Source organism: Abramis brama (genome assembly GCF_963993115.1).
Source record: "Abramis brama genome assembly, chromosome: 22".
NCBI classification, from domain to species: Eukaryota; Metazoa; Chordata; class Actinopteri; order Cypriniformes; family Leuciscidae; genus Abramis; species Abramis brama.
This window is the reverse complement of record NC_139984.1, coordinates 15,207,043-15,232,285: the sequence shown is the minus strand read 5'-3', so window position 1 is coordinate 15,232,285 and position 25,243 is coordinate 15,207,043. Positions and strand designations below refer to the sequence as shown.

The 25,243-nt window shown below is 37.6% G+C and overlaps 3 protein-coding genes across 6 annotated transcripts; all 3 read left to right on the top strand.

Annotated features, from left to right (window-relative positions):
- The first annotated feature begins 1,159 nt into the window (after window positions 1-1,159).
- LOC311073099 (uncharacterized protein) lies at window positions 1,160-10,891 on the top strand. 2 transcript variants are annotated; one of them, XM_084098543.1, is made up of 25 exons: window positions 1,160-1,272; window positions 2,434-2,556; window positions 2,705-2,850; window positions 3,002-3,173; window positions 3,267-4,771; window positions 5,004-5,151; window positions 5,290-5,418; window positions 5,531-5,640; window positions 5,718-5,777; window positions 5,970-6,113; window positions 6,218-6,325; window positions 6,622-6,763; window positions 6,879-7,178; window positions 7,276-7,320; window positions 7,403-7,482; window positions 7,696-7,808; window positions 8,393-8,576; window positions 8,685-8,769; window positions 8,874-9,019; window positions 9,149-9,239; window positions 9,400-9,548; window positions 9,724-9,809; window positions 10,009-10,078; window positions 10,180-10,301; window positions 10,396-10,891. In XM_084098543.1, the coding sequence occupies exons 2-25, from the start codon at window positions 2,445-2,447 to the stop codon at window positions 10,550-10,552; spliced, it is 4,404 nt and encodes a 1,467-aa protein (XP_083954669.1). In that variant the 5' UTR covers window positions 1,160-1,272; window positions 2,434-2,444; the 3' UTR covers window positions 10,553-10,891. The 2 variants fall into 2 exon arrangements, with proteins under 2 accessions (XP_083954669.1, XP_083954670.1); XM_084098544.1 differs by lacking the exon at window positions 1,160-1,272 and having other exon boundaries at window positions 2,359-2,556.
- Window positions 10,892-11,231: 340 nt separating this feature from the next.
- Window positions 11,232-22,081, top strand: dnmt3bb.3 (DNA (cytosine-5-)-methyltransferase beta, duplicate b.3). Of its 2 annotated transcripts, none has more exons than XM_084098546.1 (23): window positions 11,232-11,283; window positions 12,146-12,240; window positions 12,740-14,262; window positions 14,513-14,660; window positions 14,803-14,907; window positions 15,014-15,111; window positions 15,191-15,244; window positions 15,615-15,758; window positions 15,847-15,954; window positions 16,097-16,238; window positions 16,340-16,648; window positions 16,755-16,799; window positions 16,883-16,962; window positions 17,667-17,779; window positions 18,026-18,209; window positions 18,318-18,402; window positions 18,507-18,652; window positions 18,776-18,866; window positions 19,137-19,285; window positions 19,509-19,594; window positions 20,398-20,467; window positions 20,575-20,696; window positions 20,802-22,081. In XM_084098546.1, the coding sequence occupies exons 3-23, from the start codon at window positions 12,811-12,813 to the stop codon at window positions 20,941-20,943; spliced, it is 3,873 nt and encodes a 1,290-aa protein (XP_083954672.1). In that variant the 5' UTR covers window positions 11,232-11,283; window positions 12,146-12,240; window positions 12,740-12,810; the 3' UTR covers window positions 20,944-22,081. The 2 variants fall into 2 exon arrangements, with proteins under 2 accessions (XP_083954672.1, XP_083954671.1); XM_084098545.1 differs by lacking the exon at window positions 11,232-11,283 and adding an exon at window positions 11,464-11,599.
- On the top strand, window positions 21,689-24,308 carry cdc42l2 (cell division cycle 42 like 2). 2 transcript variants are annotated; one of them, XM_084098551.1, is made up of 6 exons: window positions 21,689-21,822; window positions 22,791-22,930; window positions 23,137-23,209; window positions 23,332-23,432; window positions 23,567-23,704; window positions 23,799-24,308. In XM_084098551.1, the coding sequence occupies exons 1-6, from the start codon at window positions 21,795-21,797 to the stop codon at window positions 23,886-23,888; spliced, it is 570 nt and encodes a 189-aa protein (XP_083954677.1). In that variant the 5' UTR covers window positions 21,689-21,794; the 3' UTR covers window positions 23,889-24,308. The 2 variants fall into 2 exon arrangements, with proteins under 2 accessions (XP_083954677.1, XP_083954676.1); XM_084098550.1 differs by having other exon boundaries at window positions 23,507-23,704.
- Window positions 24,309-25,243: the final 935 nt, after the last annotated feature.

Here is a 25,243-nt window from a genome sequence, read left to right as displayed (position 1 = left end):
ATTAAATAAGGTATTCAATTAAAAATCTTGTGGTAACGTTATGCACGTGAATCACTGTTGTCAAATTAGCTTATTACGTAGCAAGCTTGCCTCTTCGATAGGCCTCTTTTTTGTCTCGGTCAACCTTTTAAAAGTCATATTTAGTTAAAACAAAGCTCTTTTTCAACAGTCGTGCAAACGAACCCGCTAAAATAAATTACTTCCGGTTCATTCATGGGCGCCAGGATACGGTATTGTAGCCTAACGTTAGTTGTTGTGCAAATACAGTTAGTCAACTGGTATTACAATTGTATGGTAATATGCAATTCCGAACGTATTTTTCTTAATCTACCTGGTTCGTCTTCTGTGTTTTAACTATTAATTTACATTACAAGTAACGTTACAGAGATGTTTAACTGGCGTATTATATAACATCGTAATACATCCGGTCAGCATTCAAATGCTGAATTCGGATAGACTCTCGCTACTAGCCTATTGCCATAAAAAGGTATTGCAGAAATGTTACGCCTATATAATGTTATGCTATTCCGAATTCAGTCTGTTTTTCGTTCCCTTTGCCGTTTGAACCGTCTTTCTGTCTGTGACCAAACAGCATTCGAATGCGGGCCGGGTTGTAAAAAGCATTTGATTGGTTGGACCAACTGAAAGAACACGCCCCCATCACAAGCGAGTCGTTGTTTTGAGTCTGAACGAGACTCGGCACTGCTGTGTGAGTGAAGTGAACAAAGATCTGCAGACCAGCGGAGATGCCGTTCGTTCAGTTCGTCATGTGAATTAGTAAGTATCGTAAAAGAGTATAGAAGCCAATAAAAGTTATTTGGAATCGTTTACAACACCATAAAGGGAGCGGAAGAACTGAAGTGTTGGGAAAACGCGTAGGATACGTTGCAAGATCTCTTATTAGGTTCGTAGACATATGTAACAGTTACATTGTAACTATAAAGGAAAATCATACTCGTTTCGGTCGCGAATGACTCGGCGTTTTTAACGAATCGTTTGACTCACTTGAAAACACACAAAAAGACACGCACTGGTCGCCACCTACTGGGAAATTAAGGTAATATCCGTGAACGAATCTTTTTGGTCAACCGATTCAAAAGAATCGAATCACATGGGATGAATCAAAATCCCCAAAACTGATGTACGGTGTTTCCACGTTGCAAAACAGCAGAACGAACGCGTGCAATAGAACGTTTTTGATTCAACGCGATCGACTTCCCTGCGTGAAATTGACCAATCCGATGATCCGCTGAAGTCGCGGGATCGCTACAGGTAGGACCGATTACCAAAACACTGAACCGACCTTGTGGTGGTGGTAAGTAGTGGTAAATGTAATGGATTTCTCTTTATCTGTAACTTGTACACAGTGAATGTAAATAGCTGGCCGCGCGACGTGAGATGCGGAAATAGCTGTGCGCGCGAGCTGCAAATCAGGGTATAGCTAAAGATTGTTATGCATGTTTGCATTGCATTGGTTTATATATTTGTTATATATTTGATCAGAACCGTTAAGAGTGTTTGTAGTTATTAATATGTGGTTGCTTCACTTCAGTAAGAAGAAAATTTACATCATTTCGTGCACATTTTATGTATATAGATTAAAACACTGCAAGCACATCTGAGTTTAAAATATATACATTTATACGCTTTATGACGCCATTTTTTGTCTCTAAGTTATTTCTATAGTGTGCGCCTTACAATTAATACAATAAATGTTTACAAGTAACATGAGGGAAAACTACCATCTCGTCAAAGAAAATATATTACTTAAAATAACGAGTTTTTAAAGCAATTTCCAGTCACCTTAACGCGTTGTGTGAACCTAATAATGTTGAATAAATTGCTAAGTGTTTAGATACAGTAGTCATTTTAGCATGAAGTTTCAACAACATACAGAAACATGTTTTTAAGACATTAGTTTTTGTCTCTTTGTTTCCCTGCAGCCGGTGTCCCATCATGCAGTGTGGAGGAATGGCTGCTGGGAGCTGGAGGCCGCTCGCGCTTCATTGGCTCCAGCAGCTGTTTCCTCCCTTTAAGTTTTCGCGGCAAATTGAGGGGTCCGCGTGTGCATATGCGGATGTTTTTATTTTATATTTTATTTTCAAAACGACATTTAACTTTAGACTAATAAACTAATCGTCTTCATCTGTGAGGACTTCCTGGCAAGAAGAAAACGTATTTTGTTCGGTTGTTTGTCCTTTCAAACCGATTTTTTGTTTGGTTGAGTGAACAAAACCACATTACCACTTAATGTGGTTTGCGCATGCATTATAAACTTTACTTTTTGTCACAAAATGTCAGAATCTGTTGTAAAGGAGTTATTACATACTTAATACTGTCTTTATGTGTGTATCATTATTAGGTTACCTATCTGTAAACAATTATTTAGCATCATTTAAGTTTTCAGATTAATTCATTACAATATCTCCACAGGTTATGGGAAAATGGTGGTTAATGTAAAGACTGGAGATGAGAAACACAATCTCAGTGAGCTGTTGGACTGGCTCAATGACACACTGCAAGCCACTTTCAGTCAAGTGGAGCACACCTGCTCAGGTATTTTTGTTATCTGGTTAATTAAAACATTTTAATTGAATATAACAGCTATGTTGACACTAACTGCTACTTGCTAACTTTTTGTATGAAGTAAGTTTTGAAGTTTATATATTTTTCACTAAAACACTTTAATGGTGTGTTTTTTCAGGTGCTGCTTTTTGTCAGTTGATGGACATCATTCATCCTGGATCTATCGACATAAATAAAGTGAAGTTCACAGCTAAAGAGAACACAGACATCTTGAATAATTTCAATCTGCTACAGGAAGCTTTCAACAAAGCACAAATCAAGAAAGTGAGTTTGTGTAAACTGGAAAAAAAAACATTGAAAATATTTGATGCAGTTAAATTAGATTCAGGTTCACATTTTTCTTTTTTAGTTATACTGATATGCAGTTATCAACATGCATTTTTGTCAACGGATGCTTTTTTTTCTCCTTTTATAGGAACTGGAACTGAAATTGTTGGTGAATGGAGACACCCTGAAAACATTAGATTTGCTTACATGGTTCAAAAATATGTATGATCACAATTTTGCTAAGCAGAAGTATAACCCTCAGGAGGGTTTTTTTGAAGAGGAAGAGGTGTCATTGAAATCAAGCAGAGAGTTTGGAATGTGTAAGTGTTCATTTTTTTTTTTTTTTGAGTTTGTATTATTGATATTCTGATATTATATATTATTGATATATTGTCTTTTTTTGTTGCTGATAGCCAAGAATGTAGAACATTCTTCAGCACTCTACAGTCCTGCAGAAACAAAGCATCTAAACCAGAGAATGCTAAATGCTAAGAAGGTGTCAGATGAGTCTTCCTCCTGGATGTGTTTCATCAGAAAGTATTGCCCATCTACCTCAACTGATGCTGGATCAAACTGTACCAATAGCAAGTACAGTCTAGTATTAGGCAAGAAATGCCGGGAAGATATTACAGTCTTCAGTAGTCAGACTCCATACTGCCTTTATTTATACCATGCTGTGGAGCTTGAGGATGGGAAAGAGACCAGTGTGGTCCTGTTGGGCTTTTTTGACAAAGCTACTGGGGAAAACAAGATCAGACTGCTTGATGTTCTTCATCTAAAGGAAGAGACTGCTGATGCTATCTGTACGTGCATCGTGGAGATGCTGAGGAAGTTCAGAATACCTCTAATGAACATGGCAATATTTTATTCAAATTTCCCAGATCATGAACATGTTCTCGCTGGTCTAAAGCTGCAGAAACCTGGGATTGTGTCTTTATGTGGACTTACAGATATGACAGGACAAGCGTGTCATAATGGTTTCATGAAAATGGAGTTTTCTGGCCTGATTCTGAATCTCATCACAGAAATCTACAAACACTTTCCATCTTTCCCAGCTGCTCTACAAAACTTGCTTGAAGATGTTGAGGGGTCAAACTTCAATAATCTCCTGACGTTTCAAAGCTCTCTATTCTGTAGAATAATCCAGAAAATGACTTTGGCTTGGTCAGACCTTGAGAAATACTTTGGATCTCAGGAAACAAATGAAAAAGCAATCTGTCATCTTCTCAGTGATCCCAAAATAAGACTCAATGTCCTCTTTCTTAGCCATGCTTTGCAACCGCTTTGTGATTTTCAGGAGAGTTTTGACCGAGGTGTCGGCGTGACACAGCTGCTCCAAGATGCTTCTCAATTAGTGAGATGTTACACTGCGAGTTTCCTCAGACCAAAAGCAGCAGAGTTTTTTCTTAGGAGAGGAAAGACCTCGCTTGTACAGGACACAGTGGGACATTTACCTAGAGGAGAGGTTCAAGTTGGCAAACAGGCTGCTGATTTTCTCCTGCAATGCTCTGTTGAGTTGTCTGACTACTTGGAGACTTTCCAGAGTTCCATCATCTCCTTCTACACGACTGTTACTGTTGATATTGTTGAACGCTTACCCTTCCCAGACTCCACCCTGAGAAACTTCTCATTAGTGTTGAGTCCAGGAAAAAAGCTTGAAGTGACCGGCAAAGTCGTCCAAGATTTAGGTGTCTGTTTTGGGGTTTGCTCAAGCCCTGAGAATGTCAGCTTGCTCACTGATGAGTTTTTGGAGTATCAGTTCATTGATGAGGGTGACGCACACCCAGCTGACCAGTCAATGGAGCAGTACTGGAAGACCGAGCTGAGGATTATGGGAAGGACATCTAGTTTTGGGAAATTAATCATTAGCTTGTTAGCCCTGCCCAAAACATTGAAAAAAGAGGTCATTTTTGAACAGGTGAGATATCAATGTGACAAAGTTTTTTTCCAACCACTTTTAACTTACTAAGAGTTTATGAAAATGAGTTTAGTTTGGAGACCTATGATGATATTAAAAGTATCTAGAACATCCAGACCACCTTACCTCCATAGAACCATCTAGAGCATTCAAGCAATATGACAGTGGGTTGTACTCAAGCAGACCTTTAAAATTTGGTTTGTATTTTTATGTGTGGTTGTCTGTATCTCAGATGATTCTACAAACTGACAGTCTCAAGGAGGGGAGAATGGAGGACTGTGAGGAGAAAGACATGGCTGAGGATGATGTCACAGACAGTAGCTCATATAAAAGCGCTCCATCACATCTCAGCCCAGAGACTCAAGGGAGCATCACATCCGGTAATGAGACATGCATATACGCTATAAGGCAAAATAAAAGACATCTCTGAACTTAACAACAAACTTATCGAAAGACATTTAAGGAGATGATCTCTACTTGCTTTGCATCACACTATAACAAATGCATTTGATTTTCAGATGTCATTGACTTAACGGAAATGGATGATATTGTGCCAATTGAAGTGGAGGACATTGCACCAATGGAAGTGGACGATATTGTACCAATCTCTTCTGATTCAGACACAGAAAGCCAAAATAACACAGAAGGTTTTAGACTCTATTCAGATATTCCAGCTAGTGGTATTTTATCCTTAGTTTGTTCAGTTCTGCAACATTGAGACAGGTCTAAGTGAAATTTGCATTGCCCTTTTTTTTCCAGGGGATCTGCCATATGTCTCTGTAATCTTAGATGATGATGATGATGATGAAATCACTGATGATGACGACGATTACAACTGTGATGCTGGTGATGTCATATGGAATTATGCGGTAAATATCTGCTTATTGGTTTTTGTTTAAAGTTCAGTTATGGATATCTTGATTGAATGCTTTCCTTTTTCTGACAGAAAAGAAAAGGAAATACATCTTCAACACGAAACAGTGAAAAACCAGACAGTCCATACCAGGTAAGTTCTATTATTAGGTATTAAAAATACCTTTTCTATTGCTTCTGTGCATCTAAGTTAAAGCAGAAGTATTAAGTTTCTTTGCCTTTAAGGATTTCTTTCAAATGGAACAGGAGAATGTATTTTAACATAAATACATTTAAGTAAGGTCTCAGACTCTCCATTCAACGACTGCTGTGTTTCACTCTTTAGGATGGTTACACAGTCGGTGAGATGGTTTGGGGGCCAATTGAGGGCTTTGGTCTTTGGCCTGGACTAGTTCAGATCTGGGACAGCAAGAGGCCTTGTGGCTCCATACGTAAAGTGATTTTCTTTGGGAACAGGATGCTGTCAGAGGTACAAAAATGATTATGCAGAGTCTCATGTGCGAGTATTGTGTTATTCTTTTAATTATTCAATGAGAATTATCATGTTATATATAATTGTTTGTCTCATTGCAGATCCAAGCTGATGATCTCCTGCCCTTCTTTTCATTTGCTAAGTGCTTCTGTTCTAATTCCTTCGCTACAGTAAAGGCGTATAAAGATGCCATTTTCAGTTCTCTGCAGGTAATGAATTTTGCTAATTTTGTTATTAGTGCTCTATGGTCCATGTAGCATGCAGTCTGCAATTTAGTTTTAGATTACTGTCTGGAAAACCGGTTTTGGGAAGCTAAGTCTAATTCTGTCCAAAATTTCACTGGTAATAATTTTGTTTGCACTCTGTAACGCATTTGTTTAAAATTCCTCTTGGTGATGCTAGTGACACAGAAATTGCACTTACCCTTTAAGGGTTTCAAAAACTTCCAAATGTTAGTACAGAAACATCTTTGCCTCTCATTGTGTGATTTGTCATGTGTCTCTAGGTGGCGTCCAGGCGCAGTAGAATGTTTTTTTCCCCGAAGACGGACTCTACGGATGAGCTGCTTAGAGTTATGTTGAACTGGGCCTTTGGAGGCTTTGAACCATTGGGCCCTGATGGACTTCAGCCTCAATCAGAATACAGTGGTATGCAGCAGTTAAGCACTGAAGACACTCTTTGACCTGCTGTATTTCATTGCATGGACTGTAGCATCATTTGCTGTATTAATTTGCTGTATTTTTATCTTTCCTTCTCTCTTAGACAAAATTGATGTGCCTCGATCAGGGAATGGGGACATGGGAAACCACAAAGACCATACAGGAAAGTTATTTAAATTAACTGTATCTCTGAATAAACTCCCTGAATCTCTGGACCTGAACAATGGCTCGATAGACCTTGGGACAACAGATGATTACAGAAAACGCACGGATCCGAAATGGAATCAGAGATCCTCGCAGACTGTAAAGACCCGTAGAAAACAAAAACATGCACAACGGAATAAACATCAAAATGTTAAACCAAGCATACAGATAGAGTCCAGACAGAACAGCCAAATAAGACGTATGTACGCAATTGATAGTTATTATTGCTATTAAAGTTGTGATGGTAAAGTAAAAAAAAATCCCATGTAACCTGGTGTTTATTGACATGTTTTCAGATCAAATGGTGCATGAATTTTTGAAAAACAAGAGAAACATTGAAGGTGAGAAATCATTTCATATATATTGCAATAAGTATTTATAATGAGTAAAGTTCATCCTAATTTTACTACTCTTTCTTCTCAGAGTTCTGTTTATCATGTGGGAGTGTGCCTGTTGAAATCATCCACCCACTCTTCGAAGGAAGGCTGTGTTCAAACTGCAAGGTACTATATTTATAGTTATACAACTAGAATTCACCACACATGGGTTACAGCTATACCAGCTACACTTATTACCAAAAATTGCATGAAATCAAGTATACAGTCATACAATATCCTTAGACAAACATTTTCAGTAGGTTCAGTAGCTGTGCAAAGAATAGCACTAGTTTTAGCTGAATGATTTTAATGGTCTGTCTGTTTGTTTGTCACATGTAGTACAATTTCACGGAGACGCTGTACCGTTATGATGAAGATGGCTATCAGTCGTACTGTACCGTGTGCTGTTCTGGCATGGAGGTCATTCTGTGCGGCCATGAAAGCTGTTGTCGGTGAGTCTTTAGGATATTGGTGATTCAAAATATAGAATCATGTCACTGTCATTTTTCATTTTTGACAGATCTGAAAACAAGGCTCATTTTCATCCATGTGAAATTCTATATCGCATCTACCCTAACTAAAGTCTATTGTCAATAAAAATCACTTTGTACATCAATGTGTATAGTTTTGAGACAAATTCAAATAAAAGAAATGGTTAAAAATGAGGACCCATTTTGGAATATTTGCACATTAGTTGCTGAACATTGTAAATGCTTTGATTTGTCTCAGAAAAGACAGCAGTGGATATTTATTGAATATATATGTTTAAGTAATATGTTCCCATCTAGTGATTATATAAGCATTGCAGATTGTTATGTTTGTTTTTGTAAAGGTAGATAATAAATCAGATGGCAGACAGACAAGAAGCAGACAACATTTTATTCTTACATTTTTATGTATTTTACATTTTCTCTCATTTGCGGTTTTGGTAGTGAAACAAACTATTTAAATAGAAAAATGAAGTATCTTCTCTAGTGTCCTTACACCTTTGAACCCCACTTTGTATAGCTGAATTTGGTCTCTTTTCTTTCTCTAGCTCCTACTGTGTGGACTGTCTGGATATCCTAGTGGGTGAGGGGACCTTCGACCGGCTGAAAAATGTGGACCCGTGGACCTGTTACCTGTGTGCACCTGAGAGCAGCTCTGGAGCCTTGAAGCCCAGGCATGACTGGAGCATCCGTGTGCAGGAATTCTTTGCCAACAACAGTGCAATGGAGTTTGTTAGTGCTTGTTTCTTATAGTTCATCATATTGTAAAAATATTAGATGATCTTCCTGATTTGTATTTGTATTTGTATTGGTTTGACTTCTGACATTTGTCCTCCTCAGGAGCCCCATCGTGTTTACCCATCAATCCCTGCTACCCTGCGACGTCCAATCAGAGTCCTTTCCTTATTTGATGGCATTGCCACAGGTAACTTCTCATCTTCCTGGACCACTTGTAGTTTAATACACGTCTATCACAGTATGTTCTTGTACTGGTCATGTGGTTCATTGAAATGCATTTTCGTGTTTCAGGATACCTCGTTCTGAGGGATCTTGGCTTTAAAGTGGAAAAATATGTGGCCTCAGAAATTGATGAAGAGTCCATTACCGTCTCTATGGTCAACCATGATGGAAAAATCACTCAAGTGGATGATGTTAAAAACATTACGAAAGAGCATGTATGGTTGCAAAATAATTTTTTCATCATCTTGTTTGTTTTCTGTCTATAAATGTACAAATGCACTGAGATTTAATTACAAATCAAAAGAAGATTCTGCTCATCAAGTTTATTCTCTTTCATTGTTCAGATTGAGAAATGGGGCCCGTTTGATCTTCTCATCGGTGGAAGTCCATGCAATGACTTGTCCATAGTCAATCCTGCCCGGAAAGGCTTGTTTGGTATGACAAAAGTCAAAAGTCTGGATACTGACTAACTAACACATGGTTCACACACATCAAATTTAAGGTTTTGTTGAACATGCAGCTGCTGAGCGGACTCAGTGCCTGGTCTCAAAATATAACATATTTCATTGCATCTGAGATTCTCTTTACTCTGCAGAGGGCACTGGGCGGCTCTTTTTCGAATATTATCGGCTTCTGAATGTTATGAAGCCGAAGGAGGACGACCCACGGCCGTTCTTCTGGCTGTTTGAGAATGTGACGTTCATGGAAACCAAGGTTAAAGCGGACATTTGCCGCTTTCTAGAAGTGAGTGTGATTCTGTTGTGTTTGATAAATACTCAGCGTTTTCTTGTAAATTTAAATAGCTCATGTTCAGGCTGTAAGATTTTTCTCAGTAGAGTAAAAACAGCTGAATCTCTCCATTTTTAAAACATTTTTTTCTAGTCACATGGTGTAATAAGTGTGTGTGGTTTGTTTTTAGTGTAACCCTGTGCTTGTTAATGCTGTGAACGTGAGTCCAGCTCACAGAGCAAGATACTTCTGGGGGAACATACCTGGCATGAACAGGTGAGTCTGTTATATTCATATGACTATCACACCCACTTAAAGGGATAGTTCACCCAAAAATGAAAATTTTGTCATCATTTACTCACCGTCATATCAAAATTTTCATTTTTGGGTGAACTATCCCTTCTGTGAAATACACTCAACTGTGTACAGTATTTAATTATGATATTCATTAAGTGTTTTCTTCTGTTTTGACCAGACCAATCATAGCATCTCAGAAAGATAAACTCAGTCTTCAGGAATGTCTGGAGGCCGGCCGCACTGCAAAGGTTTGTCATAAGTTTCTAGCCAAAGATATGCAGTACATGGTTATTGAAATTATGTCACAGTAGGGATGAGTTGTGACATCTATAATGTACTTAATTTGCAGTATGACAAAGTTCGCACTATCACTACACGGCCAAACTCACTGAAGCAGGGTACCAATGATGCGCATTTCCCCATCACCATGAATGGAAAAGATGACAATATATGGATCACAGAATTGGAGAAGTAAGTTAAACTTCTATTCCTTTAGCTGTAAATAAAAATGTAAGCATAAATATGTATTTAATGTATGCTCTCTGTCACACTTGCACTTTGACAGGATATTTGGATTTCCGAAGCATTACACAGACGTGAAAAACATGGGGCGTATGCAGAGGCAGAGAGTGCTGGGGAAGTCCTGGAGTGTCCCTGTCATAAGACATCTTTTAGCACCACTAAAGGATTACTTTGCTTGTGACGAGGTCCCCTTGAAATGAACAGAAGATTTTATAATGATGATCTTAATCTTTTTCTGTCAGTGTGACTCAGAGACTCAACTACTCAGGGACATGAGAGTTTGTTGCTTTTAATTTTTTTAACCCTTTTTTAACCAAAATGTTATGACTAAGAATCATAAGAATGAAGAATTGTATGGAATAATGGATGCTGGGAAAACTAAAGAAAGTTGATTACATTTTATTGAAAATCACAGGTCACTTTTTAAAAATGTTATCTTTTTCTTTTTTTTCTCTCTCAATTTGTAATCAAGTTAAGCTTCAAATACATTGACAAATTTGATGTGGGATTGAGCAAAATGAATAAACCTGGTAAATGTGTTCAGTGTTCATCTGTGTCTAAAGTAAAGAATATTATCAAATAAATCAAAAGATACAAAAACAGTAGCCTAATTCACCACAGGGCAGCCACATCTTTGCCCCCACATTTTAAGAATTGAAACATTTTGTGAGTGGCATTTATATCCAGAGACCTGGTTTATCTTCGACCCTGATAATTCTACATTGCGATGACCGCAGGTTTAATCTTCTATAAAAGATGCATTTACGAAAATAGTTATTATTTAGATATTCACCGTTTTCATTCTGAGAGTGTTTAAAAGTCTCAAACGAGTTATTGGCTGTTCCCAAATGAAATGAGAAAACGACTTTTATTTTGAAACGTGAGGACAAGCATGTTTTAGATGGCCAGTCGTGGAAAAGTCTTCCACTGTGTAAGTAGTTGTTTAATACCGTTTTACAATGTTTAGAAGAAGATTAATAAGTAGTATGTGTGAAGTGTTCACATAAACGTGCAATGTGAAGGAATGGCCGCTATTTTGGGAGGCCACTTGCGCTTCATTGGCAGCAGCATCCGTTTCCTCTCTTTCAAGTTTTCGCGGTAAATGAATGAAGCCATGTGTGGATAAATGAGCCATATTCATTCTCAAAGCCTTATCTTCCAAGTGTTGCCACTGAATTCTGGACATACTAGGTGTAACGACGTCTTTATCTAAAGGGGCCTCCGGGCAAAAAGAAAACATCTTTTCGGTTTGTAGCTTTGACTTTCAGTAATGTGTGGGTTACATTTTCATAATTCCCGCAAATTACACATTAACTGACAATAGTGTAATTCAGTATTCATTTAAAACCACAGTGCAAAAGTGTTAACATTATCAGATGTAGAAGTCCATCTTTATAGCTGAATATATTAGACTCGGTGTGGGTGAGAAGCACACAATCTTTTGGGTTTGTTTCTATCTACATTCATTCATTGCACTTCTGATCTAACTTGTGTCATCCACAGAATACCGCGCGCAGTAATTACAAAAAAGAACAACTCTTTTCGATTTAACGTTACCGCCGGTTTACTGACTGATATTAGATTATGTGTTTGTGATTTCAGTGTCATATTACACGTCTAATTGAGCGTACTATGATTTTAGTAAGTGCAATTGAGAAGTTTTTGTTTAGTGACTAAATGCAGTGCAACATGTCGTCGTTAAACTGTACACGATTTGTTTTCATACTTTTTCAAACCAAAACCATATTTTTTTTCCAGACTTTTCAAACATTTTACACACAATTTCTCTGCAGGTTATGAGGGGAAAAATGTAGATGAATCTAAAGATTGGATTGACTCAATAACGCACTGCAAGCCACTTTCAGTCAAGTGAAGCACTCCTTCTCAGGTATTTTTGTTTTCTGGTTAAAACATTTTTAATTGGATAGTCATGTTGTCACTGACTTCAAACTTTTTTGTGTGTTAAGTTGTTTGTGATAGTCCAAATAGTTCTCCTTCGTCATCTCAAAGTCTGCATGGTGTGTTTTCCTAGGTTCAGTGTTTTGCCTATTTATTGACATAATTCCCCTCTGAATATGTTTATGTAATTCATTTAAAGTTTTGTACACGATTTGAGTGTTTTATAATGCATTTTTAAAAAAATAATTATGATGTGCAGTGATCAACATTATTATCACCACGTATTTGTACCCCTTTTATAAAAACTGGAGCACAAATTGGTGAATGGACAAACCCTGAAAACATTGTACATTGTTCTGAAAACAACATGATCAGAGCCTGAAATGTGTTGGTGTTTACTTTTGAGTACAATTTTTATTGACTGAGCATATTAAAAAATGAAATATGTCTTGTAAACAAGATGCTATTTGTCATCCTTTTATTCATAGCTAAGAAGGTAGAACGTTCTTCAAGAATCAACAGCCCTGTATACAAACAGTCAAGGTGTCCAAACCAGAGCATGAAGAATGCTAAAAAGAAATCAGATGAATCTTTCTCCTGCAGCCCGGCCACATTGTGTTTCATCAGAAAGTATTGCCCATCTACCTCAACTGATGCTGGATCAAACTGTACCAATAGCAAATACAGTCTAGTATTAGGCAAGAAATGCCGGGAAGATATTACAGTCTTCAGTAGTCAGACTCCATACTGCCTTTATTTATACCATGCTGTGGAGCTTGAGGATGGGAAAGAGACCAATGTGGTTTTGTTGGGCTTTTTTGACAAAGCTACTGGGGAAAACAAGATCAGACTGCTTGATGTTCTTCATCTAATGGAAGAGAGTGCTGATGCTATCTGTACCTGCATCGTGGAGATGCTGAGGAAGTTCAGAATACCTCTAATGAACATGGCAATATTTTATTCAAATTTCCCAGGTCATGAACATGTTCTCGCTGGTCTAAAGCTGCAGAAACCTGGGATTGTGTCTTTATGTGGACTTACAGATATGACAGGACAAGCGTGTCATAATGGTTTCATGAAAATGGAGTTTTCTGGCCTGATTCTGAATCTCATCACAGAAATCTACAAACACTTTCCATCTTTCCCAGCTGCTCTACAAAACTTGCTTGAAGATGTTGAGGGGTCAAACTTCAATAATCTCCTGACGTTTCAAAGCTCTCTATTCTGTAGAATAATCCAGAAAATGACTTTGGCTTGGTCAGACTTTGAGAAATACTTTGGATCTCAGGAAACAAATGAAAAAGCAATCTGTCATCTTCTCAGTGATCCCAAAATAAGACTCAATGTCCTCTTTCTTAGCCATGCTTTGCAACCGCTTTGTGATTTTCAGGAGAGTTTTGACCGAGGTGTCGGCGTGACACAGCTGCTCCAAGATGCTTCTCAATTAGTGAGATGTTACACTGCGAGTTTCCTCAGACCAAAAGCAGCAGAGTTTTTTCTTAGGAGAGGAAAGACCTCGCTTGTACAGGACACAGTGGGACATTTACCTAGAGGAGAGGTTCAAGTTGGCAAACAGGCTGCTGATTTTCTCCTGCAATGCTCTGCTGAGTTGTCTGACTACTTGGAGACTTTCCACAGTTCCATCATCTCCTTCTACACGACTGTTACTGTTGATATTGTTGAACACTTACCCTTCCCAGACTCCACCCTGAGAAACTTCTCATTAGTGTTGAGTCCAGGAAAAAAGCTTGAGGTGACCAGCAAAGTCGTCCAAGATTTAGGTGTCTGTTTTGGGGTTTGCTCAAGCCCTGAGAATGTCAGCTTGCTCACTGATGAGTTTTTGGAGTATCAGTTCATTGATGAGGGTGACGCACACCCAGCTGACCAGTCAATGGAGCAGTACTGGAAGACAGAGCTGAGGATTATGGGAAGGACATCTAGTTTTGGGAAAGTTATCATTAGCTTATTGGCCCTGCCCAAAACTTTGAAAAAAGAAATCATTTTTGAACAGGTGAGTGACATATTAACCAGATATCAGTGTGACACAATATTTCTCCAACAAGAGAGCTCATGAAAATGAGTTTAGTTTGGATTAAGAGACCTATGATGATATTTAAAGTATCTGGAACACCCAGACCACCTTACCTCGATTTCAACGCATTAGTCTGCCATCTAGAACACCCTAGCATCATGACAGTGGGTTTTATGCAAGCAAACATCCAAAGTTTTGGTTTGTATTTGTATGTCATTTTCTTTCTCAGATGTTTAATCAAACTTACAATCTCAATGGGAGTAAAATGGAGGACTGTGAGGAGAAAGACATGGCTGAGGACGATGTCACAGACAGTAGCTCATATAAAAGCGCTCCATCACATCTCAGCCCAGAGACTCAAAGGAGCATCACATCCGGTAAAGAGACACAGGTCGTTGTACCTTTGAAGCTGAAAAACTTGTCAAGTTCTAATGTTATAACAAGGTTAATAAAAGACTGTTGAGGAACTGATCTCTATTTGCTATACATCACACTCTAACAAATGCATTTGATTCTCAGATGTTATTGACTTAAGGGAAGTGGAAGACATTGTGGCAATGGAAGTGGAGGATATTGTGCCAGTCTCTTGTGATTCAGGCCCAGAAAGTCAAAATGAGCAAAAAGGTTTCAGGTTCTCTTTAAATATACCAGCTAGTGGTATTTTATACTTACTGAAACTTTGCAACCTGGCCCAAATCAAACTTTAATTTTGTCCTTTCTGTGTTGCCAGGAGATCAGCCATATGTGTCCAGTGATGATGATGAGTACAGCAGCAGTGATGATGATGACAGTTACAGCAGTAGTGGTGATGATGTCGTATGGACTACGGTAAATATGAACTTGTTTACAAAGAAGGGTGTTGTTTTGTTGTAGATATCTTGATTGAACACATTGCTTTCTCTGCCAGAAAAGAAAAGGAAGTATCTCAAATAACAATGGGAAAACAACCAGTCAATACCAGGTAACAACTTTAACATTTCTAAAAATGAAAGACTTTTATTACTTGTATGCATTGTAGTAAAAGCTGAAGTGTGTAATTTCTGTTTCTAAACCTCATCAAAAGGAATTGTAAAAGATTGTTTTCAATTCAAGCCTTCAAGTTTCAAAAGTGATACAAATTAACCATAAAAGTATTATAATGTGAAGGTCATTTGGTTCATCTGCTATATTCCAAGTTTTTAAAGTCATGTGATGGCTTTATGTGAGGATTTATAGTCATATGATAGCTTTATAATAAGATGGGAAGAACATTTCTAAAATTACACACTTCATCTTTAAAGTAATCTGAGTGATTCGATCTTAGACTGTCTAATGGCTGCTGCTTTTTTTAGGGCAATTACACAGTCGGTGAGATGGTTTGGGGGCCAATTGAGGGCTTTGGTCTTTGGCCTGGACTAGTTCAGATCTGGGACAGCAAGAGGCCTTGTGGCTCCATACGTAAAGTGATTTTCTTTGGGAACAGGATGCTGTCAGAGGTACAAAAATGCAGAGTCTTGTGTGCAAATTTTGTGCTTTTATTTAGTCAACAAAAAAAAATCATGTTATATATTTTTTCCATTGTAGATCCAAGCCGACGATCTCCTGCCCTTCTTTTCATTTGCTAAGTGCTTCTGTTCTAATTCCTTTGCTACAGTAGCGACATATAAAGATGCAATTTTCAATTCTCTGCAGGTAATGCAGATTTTATTTGGCTAGTATCATGTTTTCGCACTGTAGATTGCAATTTAACAAATCAAACAAATTGTCCATGCAAGGACATAAAAACAAAAACTGGTAAACATGTAAGCAAGGTTTTATACAAAATATTCTCTAGGTGGCGTCCAGGCGCAGTAGAATGTTTTTTTCTCTCGAGACGGACTCTACGGATGACCTGCTTAGAGTTATGTTGAACTGGGCCTTTGGAGGCTTTAAACCAACAGGTCCAGATGGACTTCGACCTCAATCAGAATACAGTGGTATGCAGCAGATAAGCACTGAAGACATTCTTTGGACTGTAATGTTGAACTTTAAGTCTCTGTTTCATATTCATTGTATTTGTCTTTTTTTGCTTCCTTAGAAGATGTTTTTATGCCACGATCAGTGAATGGGAATGTTGGATCCTCTTCGAACTACAAAGACTATCGAGAAAAATTATTTAAATTAACTGTATCTCTAAATAAACTCCCTGAATCTCTGGACCTGCACAAAGGTTCGATAAACCTAAGAAAAACAGATGTTTACAGAAAATTCATGCATCCAAGATTGAATCAGAGATCCTTGCAGACTGCGAGGACACGCAGAGAACAGAATCGCACAAACTGGAATATGCATCTAAATAACAGCGAAAGTATGCAGGTCGAGTCCAGACAGAACAGCCAAAAAAGATGTATGTACACCATTTGATATTTATTATTGCTATTGAAAATTGTGATGAAAATTGTGACAAAAAAAGAATCCCATGTAACCTGGTGTTTATTGAAATGTTCTCACAGATCAAATGGTTCATGAATTTCTGGACAACAAGAGAAACATTGAAGGTGAGAAACCCTCTTTCTAGACATTGCAATAACTGTTGTTAATGAGTAAAGTTCAACCTAGTTTCGCTGCTTTTCCCTCTCAGAGTTCTGCTTATCATGTGGGAGTACATTCGTCGGAATCATCCACCCACTCTTCCAAGGCAGCCTGTGCATGAAATGCAAGGTACAGTGTAATTACCCAGCTGTAGATGTTCCTCACGTCACACATTTGTAGTTTTCAAGGATATAGACTAGGGTTGTCTTAATTTTCATGTTGGCCAGTAGGACACCTGCATCTACTTAAAGAGTTTGGCTATTTCAGCTACACCCATTAGTAAGGGATGCATAAAATCACCTATATACTGTTAGTGACTGACCTGCATAAAGCTAAAGTCCCTTTAAAGTCAGTGCCCTCAGCAACAATTTATTTTAACAATCTATTGTTTAGACAACATAATTTCAGAAATACAATCTCACAGTGGAATCATTAAGTTTGCTACTTTAACTCAAATAGCTGGTCCAATAATGCTTATGCACATTAAACAGTAAACAACTAGGCAAATGCTCATTGAAATGATTGATTCTAATGTGAACAGCATTAAATAGGCAAATAGCAAGTGAAGTGGGACTTTAACTGCCATTAACCACTACGATTTCTCCCATTAATCTTTGGACTGTCTATGTTTAGATATCTGACAAAGCTGACCTCAAACCAACCTGTTTGGGATGAATTAGTGTTCAAAATCTGCACCTGACCTCACTTATGCTCAACATCTGTAATGAAACGTTGCGTTGAAAGTCTACACCCTTTGCTACAGCATTGTACTGTTCATCTGTGTTTAGTAATGCCACTACTTGTAACTGAATGATTTCAATTGTCACATGTAGTATAATTTCACGGAGACGCTGTACCGTTATGATGAAGATGGCTATCAGTCGTACTGTACCGTGTGCTGTTCGGGCATGGAGGTCATTCTGTGCGGCCATGAAAGCTGTTGTCGGTGAGTGTGGTTGTGTTGAAATTACTAAGGTAAAGCTGCACTATTTGTCAGTCACTAATCAAATAAGTAAATTAGTGACATTGATCATGTGACTGTTTTCACTCCCAAGCCCAAGTTTTTGCTAATGCTGGAGAACATGATCATCAGGTTTATGCAAAATTTTGTAAAAAGTTAATGCTTTTAGAGTGCTGCTGTCATGAATTGGTTTTGACCACCAATCTAATTTGGTCTCTTTTCTTTCTTTAGCTGCTACTGTGTGGACTGTCTGGATATCCTTGTGGGTGAGGGGACCTTCGACCGGCTGAAAAATGTGGACCCGTGGACCTGTTACCTGTGTGCACCTGAGAGCAGCTCTGGAGCCTTGAAGCCCAGGCATGACTGGAGCATCCGTGTGCAGGAATTCTTTGCCAACAACAGTGCAATGGAGTTTGTTAGTGCTTGTTTCATATAGTTCATCATATTGTAAAAATATTAGATGATCTTCCTGATTTGTATTTGTATTTGTATTGGTTTGACTTCTGACATTTGTCCTCCTCAGGAGCCCCATCGTGTTTACCCATCAATCCCTGCTAACCTGCAACGTCCAATCAGAGTCCTTTCCTTATTTGATGGCATTGCCACAGGTAACTTCTCATCTTCCTGGACCACTTGTAGTTTAATACACGTCTATCACAGTATGTTCTTGTACTGGTCATGTGGTTCATTGAAATGCATTTTTGTGTTTCAGGATACCTTGTTCTGAGGGATCTTGGCTTCAAAGTGGAAAAATATGTGGCCTCAGAAGTTGATGATGAATCGGTGACCGTCTCCATGGTCAACCATGATGGACAAATCACTCATGTGGCAGATGTTAAGAACATTACGAAAGAGCATGTATGCAAGATAATATTGTCTGCTTTCTGTTAATAATTGTTAAAACCTCTCAGTACAAATGCACTGATTAAATTACACATTCGATGAAGAATCTGGTCATTGTTTTTCTCTTTCATTGTTCAGATTAAGAAATGGGGCCCGTTTGATCTTCTCATCGGTGGAAGTCCATGCAATGACTTGTGCACAGCCAATCCTAGCCGAAAGGGCTTGTTTGGTAAGACATGTCTGATGCATGTTGCACACAAAATGAGAAGCACTTTCTTGCTTTGGCAAACTATAATCTTCCTGGCTTTATGCAGCTTCATTGAGTCAGAATACCTATGTTTGCCAACCTTTTTCCAATATTCAAAAGTCTGGATACTCAAAATGAACGCATGGTTCATGCATCAAATAGGAGGATTTTGTCAAACTGCTGAGCAGTCTCAACACCTGGTCTCATGTCAAAACATAATTTATTTCATCTGAGATTCTCTTTACTCTGCAGAGGGCACTGGGCGGCTCTTTTTTGAATATTATCGGCTTCTGAATGTTATGAAGCCGAAGGAGGACGACCCACGGCCGTTCTTCTGGCTGTTTGAGAACGTGGTGTCAATGGAAACCAAGGTTAAATCTGACATTTCCCGCTTTCTGGAAGTAAGTGTGATTTTGTTTTGTGGTATTGATGTTTGAACCTGTTAGGTGTGTCAAATACCTTCGGCAGATTCTTGTAAATTTGTAAAAAAAAATGTTAAAACATGTTCAAATATTTTTCTCAAATCATGGCCTCGCATTTTCAGTGTTATATTTTTTTTCTAGTCACATGGTGTAATAAGCGTGCCCGTGTTGTGTTTTTTTTATTAATTTTTTTTTTTTTAAGTGTAACCCTGTGCTTGTTGATGCTGTGAAAGTGAGTCCAGCTTACAGAGCAAGATACTTCTGGGGGAACATACCTGGCATGAACAGGTGAGTCTGTTATTCATATGACTATCACACCCACTTAATTTTTTTCGCTGATAAATACAACTGTGTTAAGTAGGGATGCACTGATACTACTTTTTCTACTTTTTCTGCCGTTTGTTTTAAAAACATCCAATTATATCCTGTCAATCAAGGGTGCAGAAAAACGTGTCAGACTGCAACTCACATTGTGTGTGAAGAAAATCTCTCTTGTGATGAATTTAGGGCAAGTTAACTTGACAATAACGCTTTAACAGGTAATAAATAGTGACATTTAATGCAGGCTTTATTAGACCCTATGAATCACATGTAGTTCAAGCCAGGGTTGCCAGATCTAAGGTTTTTGTTACTTCTGATAAGAAACAAAGTCGTTTTGACGCTCTAAAATGTGACGTGACAGATCGCTGTAGCGCCTCAGTTCAAGCAGCAGTGTGTGAACAATATCACTTAATGTTGCATTTATCTCAGGAAAGTTTACCAGTGATCACAGTTTGTTAGTTAGCTATAAAAACAGTAGAGAAGAGCTTATTTACTGTTAATTATAGAAAATTAAGAAAATTCAAACTATCGGCTTCAGCCGATATCATTCTGAATAATCAGCAATCGGTATCGGCAGAGATATTTAGTATCGGTGCATCTCCAATTACTAGTGTGCATCTTGAGACAAACCAATAGCACTGACATATTTTAAGATTATGTCAGTGCAAGTTACTTTCATTTTAAACAGCTCAAACATGCATTTTAGTCTGGGACCAGCTTAAGTCTTGTCTGTGAAACTAGGGGTAAGTGTTTTCTTCTGTTTTGACCAGACCAATCACAGCATCTCAGAAAGATAAACTCAGTCTTCAGGAATGTCTGGAGGCCGGCCGCACTGCAAAGGTTTGTCATGAGTTTCCAGCCAAAGATATTTTAATGATCCCATTACACTTAACTGTGTCAGTGTTGTCCATGTGAGTTCTGACACTGTGTAATCTACCATTTTGCAGTATGAAAAAGTTCGCACTATCACCACACGACCAAACATACAGAAACCAGGCGTCGATGACAGGCATTACCCCATCATCATGAATGGAAAAGATGACAGTCTGTGGATCACTGAATTGGAGAAGTAACTTTTACTTATTCTATCCTTTCAGTTTTACATTCTTTTCAAATTCAGTCACAAATATGTATCTGATTCATGTTCATGCACTCTTCACTTGCCCTTTGACAGGATATTTGGATTTCCGAAGCATTACACAGACGTGAAAAACATGGGGCGTATGCAGAGGCAGAGAGTGCTGGGGAAGTCCTGGAGTGTCCCTGTCATAAGACATCTTTTAGCACCACTGAAGGATTACTTTGCTTGTGACTAAGTTCTCTTGAAATGAACTGAAGTTTGTGCACTTTTCATCTTTCTCTTTCAGAGTAAAAAGACTCAGGGAAACAACAGTTTGTAAATTTTTGTTTTACATGTTTAAAAAGTAATAAACCTAGTAAATGTGTGTAGTGCTCTGTGAAGTGACAAGACCTTGTGGAACTTTGTATTATTGAGAACTGAAATGAGGGTTGACCAGTGATCAAAATTAACTTCTCATTTATCCAGGCTGTAATTTAATTTATTTGAGCTGATTTCCACCATAATGTTTTTTTTGTTTTGTTTTGTTTTTTTTCTTTCAGAGTAGTTTTTGCACTTATTTAAAATAAGTGTTGGTCTATTTATATTAAATATGTTCATTTAATCAATTAATGGAAATGGTAACTAAATATAAACTTGTTACTGAGTTTAGAAAGGAGTATCATCAAATGTCAGATAAGAAAAAAAAACAACAACAGAAAATTCACCAGGGGACTTTTTTTTTTTTTTTTTTTTACATTAGTTTTATATCGGCCAGATTTTTTGCTCAAATCCTGGTTTTCTTTTGTAACTTCTATTAATGATTGTGCATTTCATTACAATCACCACATAATTAATAATAAAATAGTTAACTTATTCGGATGGTATTTTAGAGTCTTAAAACGAGTTACTTGCTAAGACTTTACATGACCTGAGAAAAGAGACTTTTATTTTGAAGTGTGATTGGTTGAGTCCTGTTTTGGATGGACAGCACCGTTGTATATCAATGATTTGTTTACAATGCTTGTAGTAGAAGTAAAGAGCAGTAACGTTACCATGTGTGAAATGTTTACATAGTTAACAGTAGACCAATTCATCTGTTGTTTAAACATGTTTCGTCAGGCTGTTAAGAAACTAGGTATCTATCATAATGTCAAAATTCGGTCACTGTCAACACTTGTTTTACACGTGCTATGCTTTAGGAGTTCTTAATGAAGACGTTTCATTTAGAAGTCATGCTTTTGTTTGTTTCATTCCGTAACGTGTGTCATTATCAAAATGTTCGCAACTTAAAACAATGTTAAAACAATGTAAAGTTTTGAGTTAAGACGAGTTTTTATTAACAAGTATTTATTAGCATTCTGGAATGATTACTAATAAAATACAACTTTACTGTTTTTATTTTATTCCTTGAAAGTTATTTATATTCACAAAAGAATAATAACACCTGTGACATTCTTATAAAATGTTATTTTCTAAAAACACATAAATAGCTTCTCAAAACATGCTGGTCAGACTAAAATAAATACATTAAACCCAAGATTTTCAGCCTGGGGGCATGGGAAAATATGTGAAACAGTTCATTTTCTTGTTGTTATCTTATTTTCTATATTGTCCTGACATTCCTTACAAATTATCTTTTAAAACATTATATAATGTAATGTTTATGCTCTTCATGTTAGTTATTTTAGGTCCCTGGGTTGACTAATTCATATATTTAACAAAAGATGTGGAGAATAATAGTAAATCCTTTTGGAAGCCTTTTCTTAAATACTTGATCACTGAAACTGGATTACTATTTTTCATGACTGACTAAAGTTGTGTTTGTCTCAATATTTTAGAAAAAATAACCCACGTCACGTAGATTATAAAATCAGAATAACTATCCAGACAATTATTTTGCATCTTAGCAGAGCTTTTGTGGAAGAAGGAAGAAAAAAACGTGTGGCTTATGAATTCAAGAAATTTACACCAAGATGGCTTTTTACTTTAAAGTATTTTATAAGAGGCACAAATTCACAATCGAAACTGCCCCTTTTTTCTCTACTGGCATGCAAGTATCCTAACCCATTCTGTAAATTTAATAGCATTTGTTATGAATTACAGATTCTTTGATGCCAGATGCTGGAAAGCAACTTGTGACAACAGCGATGTCCACAATTAAATGTGTGGTGGTTGGAGATGGTGCCGTTGGTAAAACCTGCCTTTTGGTTTCATTTACAAACAAGTTCCCATCAGAACCGACAGTAAGGAATGGATTTTTTTTTTCAATTATGTATGCAGTACTATTGCTCTGATTGATATGTTCCTCTCTACCAGCTTGAAAAAGAAAAATACAACCTTTGCACCCATTATTAGTGATGACAGCTGAATAGATCGTTAAATCCCATCAGTTGCAATACTCATGGAAATAATCCTGTCAATTCAGTTGCTTTGTCATGTTCTTTTTCAGGTGTTTGACAACCAAGCTGTGACTGTAATGATTGGGGGTGAACCATATTCTATTAGATTGTTTGATGCTGCAGGTATATGATAATATTGCAATTAATCTATACACTTATAATACAGTGTGGGGAATATCTTAAACAGATTTCATATGAACACAATTTGCATAACTCACAAACCTAAATATTTCAATATTTTGTAGGTCAGGATAAATTACGGCCCCTAAGCTATCCCCAAACAGATGTCTTCTTAGTTTGTTTCTCTGTAGTTTCTCTTTCCTCGTTTGAAAATGTGAAAGAAAAGGTGAGTCTGACAGTGATCTGTCAATAATGTGGAATCATTTATTTTTTGCTAACAACAATTCATTTAAAATGCAGTGGGTGCCTGAGATAACCTATTACTCCCCGAAAACCCCCTTTCTGCTGGTTGGAACGCAGATTGACCTAAGAGACGATCCTATAACTATTGCAAGGCTTGCAAAAAACAAACAAAAGCCAATCAACCCAGAGACCGCTCAGAAACTAGCCAAAGACTTAAAGGCTGTGAAATATGTTGAATGCTCTGCTCTAACGCAGGTGGGTATGCTTGTAGAGTATGTTCTTTTTCTAAAGCCATGCTTTTGCTTTATTAGCATAACAAAAAAAGATTTGCTTTTTCTTTTCATTACAGAAAGGACTGAAGAACGTATTTGATGAGGCGATATTAACAGCTTTAGAGCCCCGAAGGTCCCAGAAGACATGCAAATGTGTTATTTTATGAGCTGGACACAGCAGCATAATCAAAGATGAATCTGGACGTAATCCAACAGAATTGGATTTTTTATTTTTATTATTTTTTTATCAGGAAAGTAACAATAGCTTTTACTCAACAGTTTTTCCCCCATTATATACCATGGTGCCCATGTCACATAATTGGATATGTGTGCAGCTTTTACACATAGAACTCTCTTTTGTGATACTACAACACTCTTCTTAACAAAAATGTTAGTATGGTTGTCTAGAGTGGGGTAAGATGTGCCACTTTTTATTTAAGTTGTCAAATAATAAGAGGAGAAATGTGAAGTAAATAGGAGTAAAATAGGCCAGTTTATATGTGTGGATGTCTGTCATGACAGATAATTGTCAAAGAGAAATATGAATATGACTTTTTAAAAACAATATAACACCATGTCCCACGGTAGGGGTAAGTTGTGATATGTCAAGTTGAGTCATTGGGTAATATCTGAGAAATTTGTATTTAAAAAAAATATTTATACAGAAAGCTCTTGCTGAACATTCTTCACACTTTCTTTAAGAAAATACGTAAACCTGTGTTTCGGAGTATTTCAAAAATATAGGCCTACATGGTTTTATACATTTATCCACTTTACCAAAAAGTATGCAATATATTTTTAGACTAGGCTAAACTTTGGCATTGAGGGGAAAATGGTCAAAAATCACCTTTTCTAAAAAAAAAAAAGGTCAGACATGGCCCTTTAAAAAAAAAGGTCACATGACAGAAATTAAGGCGGTGATATGTCTTTCCCACTGCTACATTTATATATGCAATTATACGTATTAAATTCAATATTAACAATGTGGTCTTGTAGCCCAAGACTGGTTGCCCACTGAAATTAAGAAAGGTTGAGCCTGGTCGGTACATGGATGGGAGACCTCCTGGAAAAAACTAGGTTGCTGGTGGAGGAGGTGTTAGTGAGGCCAGTAGGGGGCGCTGCTCACACTGTGGTCTGTGTGGGTCCTAACACCCCAGTGTAGTGACGGGGACACTATACTGTAACGTGCACTGTCCTTCGGATGAGATGTTAAACTGAAGACCTGACTCTCTGTGGTCATTAAAAATCCAAGGATGTCCTTCGAAAAAAGAGTAGGGGTGTAACCCCTGCATCCTGGCCAAATTTGCCCATTGGCCTCTATCCATCATGGCCTCCTAATCATCCCCATATAGTCATTGGCTTCATCACTCTGTCTCCTCTCCACCAATAAGCTGGTGTGTGGTGGGTGTTCTGGCGCAATATGGCTGCCGTCGCATCATCCAGGTGGATGCTGCACATTGGTGGTGGTTGAGGAAATTCCCCCTTCTATGGAAAGCACTTTGAGTGCTATGAAAAGCACTAT

Bases quoted from the DNA above. Each gene is read 5' to 3' on its own strand.
- LOC311073099 (XM_084098543.1), top strand. From the start codon at position 2,445: ATGGTGGTTAATGTAAAGACTGGAGATGAGAAACACAATCTCAGTGAG. The intron at 2,851-3,001 runs GTGAGTTTGTGT...CTCCTTTTATAG, and splicing joins ACAAAGCACAAATCAAGAAA to GAACTGGAACTGAAATTGTT. The intron at 9,549-9,723 runs GTGAGTGTGATT...GTTTGTTTTTAG, and splicing joins ACATTTGCCGCTTTCTAGAA to TGTAACCCTGTGCTTGTTAA.
- dnmt3bb.3 (XM_084098546.1), top strand. From the start codon at position 12,811: ATGAAGAATGCTAAAAAGAAATCAGATGAATCTTTCTCCTGCAGCCCG. The intron at 15,112-15,190 runs GTAAATATGAAC...TTTCTCTGCCAG, and splicing joins ATGATGTCGTATGGACTACG to AAAAGAAAAGGAAGTATCTC. The intron at 17,780-18,025 runs GTGAGTGTGGTT...TTCTTTCTTTAG, and splicing joins GGCCATGAAAGCTGTTGTCG to CTGCTACTGTGTGGACTGTC.
- cdc42l2 (XM_084098550.1), top strand. From the start codon at position 21,795: ATGTTTCGTCAGGCTGTTAAGAAACTAG. The intron at 22,931-23,136 runs GTAAGGAATGGA...GTTCTTTTTCAG, and splicing joins AGTTCCCATCAGAACCGACA to GTGTTTGACAACCAAGCTGT. The intron at 23,705-23,798 runs GTGGGTATGCTT...TTTTCATTACAG, and splicing joins AATGCTCTGCTCTAACGCAG to AAAGGACTGAAGAACGTATT.